General features: G+C 42.8%; 1 protein-coding gene across 5 annotated transcripts in view; it reads right to left on the reverse strand.

The window, feature by feature from the left end:
• Positions 1–13876, reverse strand: part of IGLON5 (IgLON family member 5) — an 859278-nt gene that overhangs the window by 499057 nt on the left and 346345 nt on the right. For all 5 annotated transcript variants that reach the window (XM_073601840.1, XM_073601839.1, XM_073601838.1 and 2 more), the window contains exon 2: positions 1031–1109. In XM_073601840.1, the coding sequence (XP_073457941.1) occupies positions 1031–1109 (79 nt within the window). The remainder of the gene's footprint in view (positions 1–1030; positions 1110–13876) is intronic.

Consider the following 13876-nt stretch of genomic DNA (forward strand, 5'->3'; position numbering starts at 1 on the left):
AGATTGCCTACTACACTATCACAGTCTCACTATAAGTCGCTTATCACTACCATAACTAGAATAAAAAATTTAAAAAAAAACAGTATCTATACTAGATGCTAAAACGTTAACGTAAACCAAATAATATACATTTATTAGGAATTTTTTTTTTCTTTTTTTTTTACCAAAGACATGTAGCAGTATACATTTTGGCCTAAATTCATGAAGAAATTAGATTTTTTAAACATTTTAATTGGATATGTTTTAAAGCAGAAAATACTAAATATTGTTTTGTTTTTTTTTTCTCTCTCTTTTGTTTATATAGTAAAAAATAAAAATCAAACACCACCAAAAAAAAGCTCTATTTGAGTAAAAAAAAAAATGGTAAAAATTGAATTTGGGTACGATATCGCATGACCGCGCAAGTAGGGCTGCCACCTCATCCCTTCAAACCCGAACACTTATGAATTACACAGATTCTGGGGCTAATTTAATGCAGATAAGGCACCAAGTGAGTTTAATTACCACCTTAATCAGCCACAGAACCTGTGTTATTAATGTGTGTTCGGGTTTAAAGGGATGAGGTGGCAACACTACGTACAATTGCCAGTTAAAGTGGCGCAGTGCCAAATGGCAAAGGGTAATCTTTCAGAGGTAAAGTGGTTAAAAAAAAAATACCTGTTTGTAAACAGCAACCAACAGACCAGATCACATCCATATGCAATACTATGCATAAAGACTTCCACAAAAAATAAAATAAAATAAAAATAATTAACATATTTGGTGACCTGTCCTGTGACTGATTTTATCTCAGCAGTTGCTCAGCAAGGTGGCCATTTCCATTGATGTACACTTTTTGCAGAGCGAACACCAAACATAAATTTAGGCAGCAACAAGCAAGTACAATCGTTCCAAAAAAAAAAATGACTTTCAGGGAAAACTTTCTACTAATAATCTGACATGAGTCTTGGCTGAGGACACGTGACTGCTTCCCTTTGGAAAGGGAGACATCTTATTAGCTGCACCGGTGACAGAAGGTGCCGGCACTTACCTGAGAGTGACATTATCCCCTTGACAGGCGGTGTAATTACCATCTTGAGGGACCAGCTCTGAGCATTCCACGAAGAGAACTGGGCAGAGAGATAAGGAGGTGCAGGGGATGGGGGAGGGAGGGAGAATGGCACCACATATGACAGGTAGGGCACAGGGCATGAGCGGGGGTGACATTCCAGGTGCAGAGGATGGAGAGAAGGGGGTGGAGGGGGGGGGGGCAGCGTTTATGGAACACAAGCGGAGGTGAAAAAAAAAAAAAGGAAAAAAGAGAGAGAAAAATAAATTTGTTAGAAATATGGCAGGCTGACAATGCCTAAAAATATAGACAATTATAACATATAATAGTGACAAGTCTGCTGCAGTATATGCAATTTATGGAGTTCAATACTACAAAAATAACAATTAAAAAGAAAAGTTTTCATTATAAATGTATCTGGTGATGATGACATATTTCATATGGATGTTTCATATTAACCACTTTAAGCCAAAAGGTGGCGCTCTAGGTAATGACAGAAAATCTCATTATTTAAGGAAGTCTTACTTTATTTTTTAATAATGTGCTCCTTTCCCCTGGGAGACAATGCACATGCAATATTTTGTCCAATCTCACTAAAGAGGATCTTTAGCCCCCCCCCCCCCCCCAAAAAAATAACATATAAAAGTCAGCAGTTACAAATACTGTAGCTGCTGACCTTAAATAAAAGGACACTCAATGGTCTAGGGATCCAGCGCTGTCCTCCCCCGGGCCGGTTCTTTGTGGGTCTTCGGGTCCCCGGTGCCGCCATGTCTAGTGTGGAAGGTTGGCTGTGACTCCTTGCTGGCTTCACAGCTGGCTTCCCAGTGCGCATGCGTGAGCCGTGCTTCGCTTTGCGAATGGTCCCGCAGCCGTCTGGGACCTGTGACTAGTCCGAGAAGGCAGCAGACAAGAGGAAAGGACTGAACTTCTGCTTGGATTGCCGTGGTGATGGAAATTAGGTACTTGCTCCTGAAAAGGAAGGGGGCGGTAAAAGACAAATTTACCAGCCCCTTCCCCTGTTCTCCATTCTGAAACATCGCCCGCAGCAGCCGGGGGAGAGGAGGGAAGCCAGCAGCACTGCGGGGGGAGGCTCAACACGGGGGGAGCCTGGCCAGGAGGGGGAATCGGCATTGCAAATAGTGATTAGGATGTACCTAGGCACACCTAGCACACCCCCCTGCGCACGCCTATGGGCAGCATCATGGCAGTTGTAGATCAAAACAGAGGCCAAGATGGCAGCCTCCTTGGCTGAACAGAGTAGGAGGGTTTAGTCCCACTTTAAAGCTGAATTCAAAATTCCAGAAAATTCCCAGGTATGGCTATGAGACTATAGAAACACAGTAGTGCCTAGGTACCCTCACATACCAGAATGTGCCCAATTATACAGTGCCTTGTAAAAGTATTCATACCCCTTGAAATTTTACACATTTTGTCATGTTACAACCAAAAATTTTAATGTATTTTATTAGGATTTTATGGGATAGACCAACACAAAGTGGCACATAATTGTGAAGTGGAAGGAAAATGATAAATGTTTTTCAAAATTCTTTATAAATAAATATGTGAAAAGTGTGGCGTGCATTTGTATTCAGCCCCCTTTACTCTGATACCCCTAACTAAATCTAGTGGAACCAATTGCCTTCAGAAGTCACCTAATTAGTAAATAGAGTCCAATGTGTGTAATTTAATCTCAGTATAAATACAGCTGTTCCGTGAAGCCCTCAGAGGTTTGTTAGAGAACCTTAGTGAACAAATAGCATCATGAAGGCCAAGGAACACACCAGACAGGTCAGGGATAAAGTTGTGGAGAAGTTTAAAGCAGGGTTAGGTTATAAAAAAATATCCCAAGCTTTGAACATCTCACGGAGCTCTGTTCAATCTATCATCCAAAAATGGAAAGAGTATGGAACAACTGCAAACCTACCAAGACATGGCCGTCCACCTAAACTGACAGGCCGGGCAAGGAGAACATTCATCAGAGAAGCAGCCAAGAGGTCCATGGTAACTCTGGAGGATCTGAAGAGATCCACAGCTCAGGTGGGAGAATCTGTCCACAGGACAAATATTAGTCATGTTCTCCACAAATCTGACCTTTATGGAAGCGTGACAAAAAGAAAGACATTGTTGAAAGAAAGCCATAAGAAGTCTTTTTTGCGGTTTGTGAGAAGCCATGTGGGGGACACAACAAACATGTGGAAGAAGGTGCTCTGGTCAGATGGGACCAAAATTGAACTTTTTGTTCTAAAAGCAAAACGCTATGTGTGGTGGAAAACTAACACTGCACATCACCCTGAACACACCATCCCCACCATGAAACATGGTGGTGGCAGCATCATGTTGTGGGGATGCTTTTCTTCAGCAGGGACAGGGAATCTGGTCAGAGTTGATGGGAAGATGGATGGAGACAAATACAGGGCAATCTTAGAAGAAAACCTGTTATGTCGCGTACACACGGGCGGACTTTTCGACCGGACTGGTCCGACGGACAATTCGACCATGTGTGAGCTTCATCAGACCTGCAGCGGACTTTTTCGGCTGAAAATCTGACGGACTTTAGATTTGGAACATGCTTCAAATCTTTCCCACAGGCTCGAGTCCGGTCGAAAAATCCGCTCGTCTGTATGCTAGTCCGACGGAAAAAAAACGACGCTAGGGCAGCTATTGGCTACTGGCTATCAACTTCCTTATTTTAGTCCAGTCGTACGTCATCACGTACGAATCTGTCGGACTTTGGTGTGATCGTGTGTAGGCAAGTCCAGTCGTTAGAAAGTCCGTCGAAAGTCCGTCGTAACTCCGTCGGAAAGACCGTCGGACCTTTGTTATCGAAAAGTCCAACCGTGTGTACGCGGCATTAGAGTCTGCAAAAGACTTGAGACTGGGGCGGAGGTTCACCTTCCAGCAGGACAACGACCCTGAACATGCAGCCAGAGCTACAATGGAAAGGTTTAGATCAAAGCATATTCATGTGTTAGAATGGTGCAGTCAAAGTCCAGACCTAAATCCAATTGAGAATCTGTGGCAAGACTTGAAAATTGCTGTTCACAGACGCTCTCCATCCAATCTGACAGAGCTTGAGATATTTTGTGAAGAAAAATGGGCAAAAATGTCACTCTCTAGATGTGCAAAGCTGGTAGAGACATCCCCAAAAAGACTTGCAGCTGTAATTGCAGTGAAAAGGGGTTCTACAAAGTATTGACTCAGGGGGGCGCTATACAAATGTACCCCACACTTTTCACATATTTATTTGTAAAAAATGTTTAAAACCATTTATCATTTTCCTTCCACTTCACAATTATGTACCACTTTGTGTTGGTCTATCACATAAAATCCCAATAAAATACATTTATGTTTTTGGTTGTAACATGACAAAATGTGGAAGATTCCAAGGGGTATGAAAACTTTTTCAAGGCACTGTATTTCAAGGGGGAATCCCAGACAAACTGTACATTTTTCTGTGTACTGCTTACACCCAATTAACATTATTAAATGTTCTCTATAACATGGCAAATCTTCGTGTGGTGTGTTGATGTTCACTTTAACCCATTAATCATCAATTAAAATCAGCAGCAAAGAACACAGAGCAATAAAACAAACTCCAAAGCAACATGTTGGTTGAAGTGGATGGACTTTTTGCAACTATGTAACAACAGCCAACCTCGAACGGATTTGCACACGACACGCACCGATGAATGAATCGAGACATAAACAAGCATTAAGCAAACCACACGTCGATTTTGTTTCACCGAACGCGTTCCGTCTTTATCTGATATTTTTTTTCCTGAGTTGTATATTGTGTCTGGAATAAGTACAGTCTTATCCCGGCGCCCCGTAATAAATACTCCGCCTGAGAATATAAGCGAAAAATAATTTTTTCCTGGTATTGGGCTGTGTTGTTTATGACCAGCCGATGATAGATGTCTAGAGAGGGCCCTTGTGCCAGCGTGGAGGAGGGGCATTTCTCGGGCTGATAAATGTCCTGCAAATTGCTGCATTTCTCATGGCGAGGGACGGCTGTTATGCTGTAACGCTAGACCTGCAATACACTATTTAAAGTGGACCTGTCCTTTGCTTATACCTGGCATTCTAAAGTGGAATTTTCAGGGCTTGTTTGCCCCAGGTGCGGAATGCATGAAAAACCACGCGTTTTCCTGCACCGCACAAAAATGCACTGCCGTTTGCAGACTTGCATGGGTGCCATTAATTCTTAATAGTAGCATGGTGCCGCAGTACCATGCATTTTGGCGCAGCACATTTTTAAAAACTGCGACGGCATCTTTTTTTTTGCACATTTTATGCACATAGGGCAGCCCATTCATTTGAAAATGCGATGCGTGGGAACGAGCAAAAAAAAAAAAAGCGTGCACGCTCGGAGCCCTGAATATCTCCATAAATTCCTGACAAGTAACAATATACAAGAGTATAATTTTACAGAAACATTCCACATGTTAATATTGATGACTGTCCCTCAATTTCAATCAGACTGTACATTGTAACATTGGGAGGTCACAAGGTGAGAGGCTGCAGCAGGGGCTGATCTCTGTCAGACATTTTGTGAATGTAGGCAAGAACTGCACAGGCAGGAGGCAGCCTTTCTCAATGTTTTCTTTTCAGAGAAACCCTTGAAATAATGTTTTAGATGTCAGGGAACTCCAACTATAATCAATTCACTGGAGGTCAGTGGGAAAAATGCCCCTCTTAAGGTAGAGGTCAAAAATCTACCCTGAGGTCATACCACTGGCTTTACCAAGTGGCTTTGATCCTGAGCTATGGAGGCACCATCAAATGGGAGGTCAATAAGCCATAGTCTTGGCTCAGATAGAGAGGAAGGCTGACAGATGCTTTAGGCCCCCTTCACACTAGCGGACCAATTTTCAGTTTTTCAGGGAGACCCGATCAGACTCTACAGTCTCTATGGAGTGGTGGGAGTCATTGGTGGACACATCTTGTCCCATTTTGTGCGTCCGTTAACACCCACCTACCTCCGATCCGATCCTATCCATTAAAAACAGACGAATGGGGATCCATTCCACATTCATCTGGTGGATCGGATGGCAGTCGGGTGTAAATGGACCAGCGGTCTGTTTACATCCGACTGCCCATAGAGAAGAGCAGGCTGTGTCTGCGTTCATTCTGCTTAAGCTGAGTGGACACAGATCAGCCATCCGCCTGCTTAACAGGGATCAGCGGACAGATTCCCCGCTGAGCAGGCGAACTACATCGGAGCCCACCCCGTGTGTGAGGGGCCTAGCAGTGCTGAAGTTCACAGGGAGAAAGAAGAGAATATCAGGGAGATAAGATAAGACACTCTCCTTGTAAGTTTAACTCTTTTGCCCATCCCTGGCAGCAGAGTTTGTCCTGTCACCTCACCTGTTTTTCTTTTCTCCCTCCCTAATCTTTGTTCCGTCCACACAGTCTGTGTCATTCCTGCTGCTTTCTTCCCCCCTCAGCAACAGTAAATCTTAAAGTGGATGTAAACCCTCACATATACCCAGTGAAGTGCACAGCCTCAGATGATACACAGAGATGACAACAAATCTCCCTACATATGTTTTACATGTATATCTGCTGTCTTCAACTTTATATACTGTTTAGAAAGTTCACATCGTGGTAGGAGATTTTCTCTTTCTGTTCAACACTGCAGTGAACCCTGGGCATACAGCCAAGACTGCTGATTGGAGGAAAGGCCACACCCCCCTCTCCTCATAGGTAAAGACTCTCAGAGCTGTTCTGTGACATGGCAAGCTACCTGCTAATCTATTTATAAGCGCGTTGGGACCCTATGGGGTAAAGGACCGCACTATACCGCAGATGGACACCGGCGGCAAAGGCGATTCAGTTCGCATAGGTAGCGCTATACAAGTCACTCATTCATTCATTCATTTATAGCTCCCTCCCCAACACAAAATTCAGCATGCTTTTTTCTCATGTGTCTGAGAATTTGTCAGGAGTTATCAGGCTGGTAACAGAAGAACGGAGCAGGAGACCGCTACGGGACTTAGAGCTTTGAAGAGAGATAAGAAAACACTGCAGCTGCCAGCTATAGGTGCCCAGCTCAAATTTCATGAATCGGGTTTACATCCACTTTAGCTGATCTTCCTCTAGTGGCTCTGATTTTAGGAACAGTGCTGAGAATAGAGAGCAACTGAGCATGTGCAAAGCAGTGTATTACTAGATTTTAAACACTTATTTTAACGTTTTACAGCTACAGTATCTGTGCCAAAGGGGCTGGGCTGACGTGATCTAGCACTACTTAAAGTGGTTATAAAGGTAAACTTTATTTTTTTTTTAAATAACAACCATTTCTATACTTACCTGCTCTGTGCAATGGAATTGTACAGAGCAGCCCCGAACCTTCTCTTCTCGGGCTCCCCGCTGGCGCTCCTGGCTCCTCCTCTATGTCCAGTGCCTATGTCTGTGTCCCGAGCCCTGCTGCTGCATCCATTGACACAGACAGCGGGACTCGGCCCCGCCCCCCGTCACTGCCTTTGATTGACAGCAGCAGGAGCCTATGGCCCCAGGTGCCCCAGCAAAGCCAGTGAGACCTGGAAGTGAGGGGAGAAAAGGGATGCAGACGTGCACAGCGCTGGATTAAATGAAGGGCTTGGGTAGGTAAAAGGTGGGGTGGGGGGGGGTGCTAATGCCTAAAAATTTTTTACTTTAATACAAGGAATGCATTTAGCTAAAAAATGTTTAGGCTTTAGAACCACTTTAATTTTCTGACTAAAGTTCCACTTTAAATAAAACTCTTCTATCTTTTTAGCTCGTTTCTCTCTCCCGTCAAATCAATTTGATCTGTGAAAAAGAGATGCTCGCTTCTATTTTTTTTTTTTTTCGCTATCAGGAAACAAAAATAAGATATGACAAATGTGCACATCATTTTTTTTTTTTTTTCCGGCAGGATCGACAAAAAAGTATTGTTTCAAATTTTGGCCATATTTTCTTTTACACAACAGCATGACTAACCCGTCCGTACTGTGATAAAAACAACAGCATGCTTAATTAGATTTATAAAAGAAAAAAAAAAGCAATTGCCGAACTGTCACTAAGCTTTGAATGATGTTCTGGTAATATAAAAAAGGTTAGAGTAGATGTAATCCCAATCACAAAAATCTCATAAAAAATATTTAACGTGTTCATGTACTTTAAAAGAAACATTTTAATCTTTTTAAGTCTACAGCTTTCATTAAAAATGATCTCTGGTGATCCTGCCATGGAGATCATTGTTCCGTCACTTCTTGCCACCCATCAGTGTTGCCTAACAGTGCCCATCAATGCAGCCTCATCAGTGCCTATCAATGCAGCCTCACCAGTGCCCATCAATGCACCCTCATCAGTGTCCATCAATGCAGCCTCATCAGTGCCTATCAATGCATCCTCATCAGTGTCCATCAATGCAGCCTCATCAGTGCCTATCAATGCAGCCTCATCAGTGCCCATCAATGCAGCCTCATCAGTGCCTATCAATGCACCCTCATCAGTGCCCATCAATGCAGCCTCATCAGTGCCCATCAATGCTGCCTCATCAGTGCCTATCAATGCAGCCTCATCAGTGCCCACCGATGCAGCCTCATCAGTGCCTATCAATGCAGCCTCATCGGTGCCCACCGATGCAGCCTCATCAGTGCCTATCAATGCAGCCTCATCAGTGCCCACCGATGCAGCCTCATCAATGCCCACCAATGCAGCCTCATCGGTGCCCATCAATGCAGCCTCATCAATGCCCACCAATGCAGCCTCATCAGTGCCTATCAATGCAGCCTCATCAGTGCCTATAAATGCAGCCTCATCGGTGCCCATCAATGCAGCCTCATCAGCACACATCAGTGAAGAAGAAAAATTACTTATTTGCAAAATGTTATAACAGAAACTAAGAAAACATGCCTAGTATTGAAGTGGTTAATGTGTGCTGAAACAGCCATGAGTAGTCTCTATTGGAAGCCTATGTGATTGGTGACAACACAGGAGCACAGCCGGGGGAGAGGGACATGGAATTGTCACCCTATAACACAGGGGTCTCAAACTGGCGGCCCTCCAGCTGTTGCAAAACTACAAGTCCCATCATGCCTCTGACTGTGAGAGTCATGCTTGTAACTGTCAGCCCTGCAGGGGACTTGTAGTTTTGCAACAGCTGGAGGGCCGCCAGTTTGAGAACCCTGCTATAACAGGAAGTGACGGAACAATGATATATATATAGTAATATTTAAAAATGTTATAAATATATATATATATATTTTTTTTCTTTTTTTATTATACATTTTTCTTTTTTTTTCCCCAGCATTGTTTTTGTCATTATCTGTCCCATCTGCCTTGTTCCGAGCCCCCCTCTCTTTTCTTCTCCCCCCCTTCCCCCCCCCCATTCTCTGGTCCCAAAGGTTCGGAGGCATAGTTATGCAGCCGGCACCCTCAGACATGGTTTATGAGAATCCAATGTCAGGATATAATTAGTGGAATTCTCGGTGAGCCCTGCTGCACTGAATATTCAATATATCAGGGCCAAAACAATCTATTCTGAAACTCTAACAAAGGCAGTGGGTGTTTACAATGTGGCAGGGCGCAGCGTAGCATGGCAGAGGGAGAAGAGGGCAGGGAGGTACAGTGCGTTACACTGTGACATTCCGCGCACCCAGGAGGGAGTGAGGCAAATGTGTTGTACAGAAAAGGTGGTTATGGAATGTGTGCTGCTTAAAGGAGAATTGCTATCAGAAAAATGCACAACCGCCTGTGAACTTGCGGGAGAGTATGGCCTCTATGCTTGGTCATTATTGGGTAAAGCCAAAAAACAAATGGACTCCAGCACACTCCTTATAATCGAAGACCATCAGTGGGTGCTATAGTGAACCGACGGAGGTGCCATCAGGAAAGTTCACGGGCAAAGTAATCACTGGCACATTATCAATGTTAAGTGAATTTTTTTTTCACCACCATAACAGCAAGCGATGTTTCAGGGCCACAGGGGACCCCTTCTTTAGGCAATGTCCATTGCACAGGTTCTTGGAAATGGCAAGAAGTAACCAGGTGCTGTAGCAAATACCAGCTGGGGACTGGTAACGTTATAGGTCAAAGTATATATTGCTAGCACACCGTGGATCTCTAGGATGCCTAAACCTTTATTCAGGTGACTACAGAGGTAGGATGCAATGTTTCGGACCAACACGGGACCCTTTCATCACATGCCCCAGGAAGGGTTCTTGTGTGGCCCTGAAACATTGCACCTGACCTTACCACTGTGATGTGATCATATGAGTAAACATTTGGACATTATCTTAAAGATCCATGGTGCTTTATCAATATATACTTTGGCTTATGACGTAACCAGTGCAAAGTTTCGGGGCCATGAACGACCCTTTCCTCAAGCATGCGGTGCATAGCCCAGAAACATTGTACCCTATTGTTATCACCTGAATAAACGGTTGGACATTATCTTACAGATCTGTGATGTGCTGATGATATAGGTATTCACTGCCTTCCTAAGGAAGGGGTCTCCTAAGGCCCCCGAAAGTTGTTTGCTTTTATGGTGGCAAATATGATTCATTTGATGTTGATGGTGTGGTGGTGATCACTTTGCCTATGATTATTGGGTAAAGGAATGCAGTGTGTCTGATGACGAGTCACCTCAAGAATTGTAGAAATCCACCAAATGGGGATAGCTTCTTGAATTGGGTCATCATAATGATAATACTCATCTCGATCCTCTGCCTCATAGATAAGTTCCCACTGACACCATTGGTCTTTTTAGCTCTCTGTAAGGGGGATAATTCATCACAAGTGTAAGGAGCATTCTTCCTACTGACCATCACACTAATGTATCATGAGTTGTAGATAGAGTCATTTTTAGCTGGGGTTCCCTGAGACCGGAAAGTTATTTCAAGAGTTCCTCTGTGATGAAAAAGGTTGAGAAAGGCTGATCTATAGTCACAATGTACGGTAGGCACTCTCCCTGGGCTATAGCCCTCTAATATGCAATAAATCATTTGACCCTCTTGTCTGCATGACAAAAAAAAAATACAAATTAAAAAATTAAATAAACAAAGGTTACAGGCAGAATGGACTCTAAACGACTGACGTTTGCAGTATCTCTAGTGTAGCTCACGTGACAAATATTTATGTGGACATTAGCGTTAACCTTTGTGTCTTCCTGTTTTATTTACTGCACCGGCTGCATGTTAATTTTTATGACCTGCTTTAGTATAAAACTGTTATGTTTAATTGCCTACTGGCATTGACTGATGACTGAATTAAGACTTGCTTGGATGCGTTTTCTTATATCTGGATGTCCTGGGCCTGCCTGGAAGCGCTGCAATCCCTCGGCTTCAAGAAGAACACAAAGCAAGCACTTACTTTCCAAGGGTAGAGTTTAAAAAAAAAAAATTCCCTTTTTAATAAATTCAGGAAGATCGAGAAAGAAAGTGCACAGTTTTCCTTTACTTTTCTTGTCCTTTGAGGTAGTCTTGGGGTCACCAAGATTCCTGCTAGTTGAAAATTCCCCATATTTCCTGCGGAAGTTAACTGCAGATACAGGTGCTCTGTATATGGAGTCCTATAATGGACTTGGAATGCGGTGTCCTATCATGGACTTGGAATGTGGTGTCCTATCATGGACTTGGAATGTGGTGTCCTATCATGGACTTGGAATGTGGTGTCCTATCATGGACTTGGAATGTGGTGTCCTATCATAGACTTGGAATGCCATCCCGGCTAAACTAGCTCAAGAAAGACTGGAGGCATGAGCATGTCTTAAAGGATACTGAGGTTGCCAACTTTCATATGTAGCGCACAGACGGGATTGGTCTGGCGGTTTGAGCAAGCAACTTCTGTACTCCAGTTGCCTGTGTACTGGATACTTTGGAGGCTTTCCATAAATGCTCCGGGAGGATAGATGATAGAACAGAGGTCCCCCAGCCAAACAGTAGTTGGGACCTCACAAGAGGTGCTTTCAGTTCCAGGCAAATTTCCCAGGGATGCCACAGCCCTCAGGCAGGTTCTCACTGCCCCAGGAACAAGAGACCTCTGCTCTGGGTTCCAGCCTATTTATACCCAACTCAGCCCTCTGCTTGTCACTTGCCATATTGACCAGGGATTGGCTGGGGTAATATTAACAAGTAGGCTGGGGTCATGATTCTCCCACCCACTATGTCCCATGTCCCCTGGGAGAGAGGGGGAAATAATTAAGCCCATACTAACAGATCCCAGAGTAGACCTAACTTATTCATAAGTACTCTCCCTCCCCTCCGCATTTCCTCTTATACATTATAGACCAAGACAAAGGCATGTGCTGTATAGAGAAGATGCCTAGGGCTGCTGGTATTGAACCAGAGGGTTACCCTAATTATTGAACGAGGGGTCTTCAAAAAGTTTCCGCACTTTTTTTTACTTAATAGAGTTAAAAAAAAGTGCGGAAACTTTTTGAAGAACCCTTGTGTATATATATATTTTTAAAAACAGGGTTAAATGTGCAGCACAACTCCATAGAAAAATGTATTTTTCATTGTGGATAGAGTATGGAAAGGATAGCACTTGAGTAGGAGGTGAGGTGAAATCTCCGAAATGGGAACACAGCAATAAAAAGTTGATTAAGGTTCTAACTTTTCCCCATCTAAAAGCTATGGCTGGATTTTATCTTTCGGGAGCCCTTCACCCCATAAAATTCCACTGCAGTGCCTGCACTCCGTAAATTGCTCGACCAATATAAATAGCGGGTGCGTGAAATTACTATAACGGATGGTTTCATGTTGAATCCTAATAGGAATGCAGAAAGTCACCAGCAATCCAAGAATGTTTCTTTTCAGCTTATTAAAATATGTATTTAATTTGTATTATTTGCATGTCTATTATTTATTTGTATTTATTTATTATTTTAATTGGTGTTTATAAATTAATATTATTATTCATAATAAAAGCAAAATAATATAAGACAAATAAAATAACATATTAAAAAAGGATAAATAAAACAAATACAAATAAATAATACATTTATAAATAATAGAAAATAAATAAATACTACTAATAGTAATAATGTTAAAAATAATATTAATTACATATTTTCAAAATAAGGCCCCTTTCACACGGAGTGTCAATCGCTCCATAGAAGAGAATGGAGGGTCCGAACAGGTCGGCCTAAAAAACTGACAAGCGGACCTGATCGGACCCTCCAGTCTCTTCAATGGAGCGACGAATGTCAGCGGACACAAGTTCACTGACACCCGCTACCATCCATTCCAAAACTGTTCTGCCCAAAAACAGATTGATGGTGGTCCTATTCCCCATCTGTCCGGCGGATCAGATGGAAACGGACAGGCGGTCCATTTCCATCTGATTGCCCCATAGAGGAGAGCGGGACTTTATTCGTGTCCGCACTGCATTAGCGGAGCGGACAAGGACCTCTCATCCGCCTGCTCAGAGAGGATCAGCGGAGAGATCCACTGCTGAGCATGCGGATTCTGCTTAGTGGAGGCGCCCATGTGAAAGGGGTCTAAATGTGAAAAAAAAATCATCACGTATGGTAATCCTGCTGACGTTATTGAGGCCTCACAGGGTCCCTTCCTCAAGCCAAGATAGTGATGCAATGTAGGTGCCAACAGCAACATAAATGCTTTGGCACCTATTTTAGTTTTGTGATGGTGTGGGATTCTAATGAACGACGATGCATCAAAATTCCCAAGATTCCATGTGTTAATGCACTGCATAGGCATAGAACCAAAATAAAATTAGAAATAAAAAAAAAAAAAAAAAATATATATATATATATATATATATATATATATATATATATATATATATATATATATATATATATATATATATATATATATATATATATATATATATATA

The sequence above is a fragment of the Aquarana catesbeiana genome, linkage group LG10 (assembly GCF_042186555.1).
Source record: "Aquarana catesbeiana isolate 2022-GZ linkage group LG10, ASM4218655v1, whole genome shotgun sequence".
Lineage (NCBI taxonomy): Eukaryota > Metazoa > Chordata > Amphibia > Anura > Ranidae > Aquarana > Aquarana catesbeiana.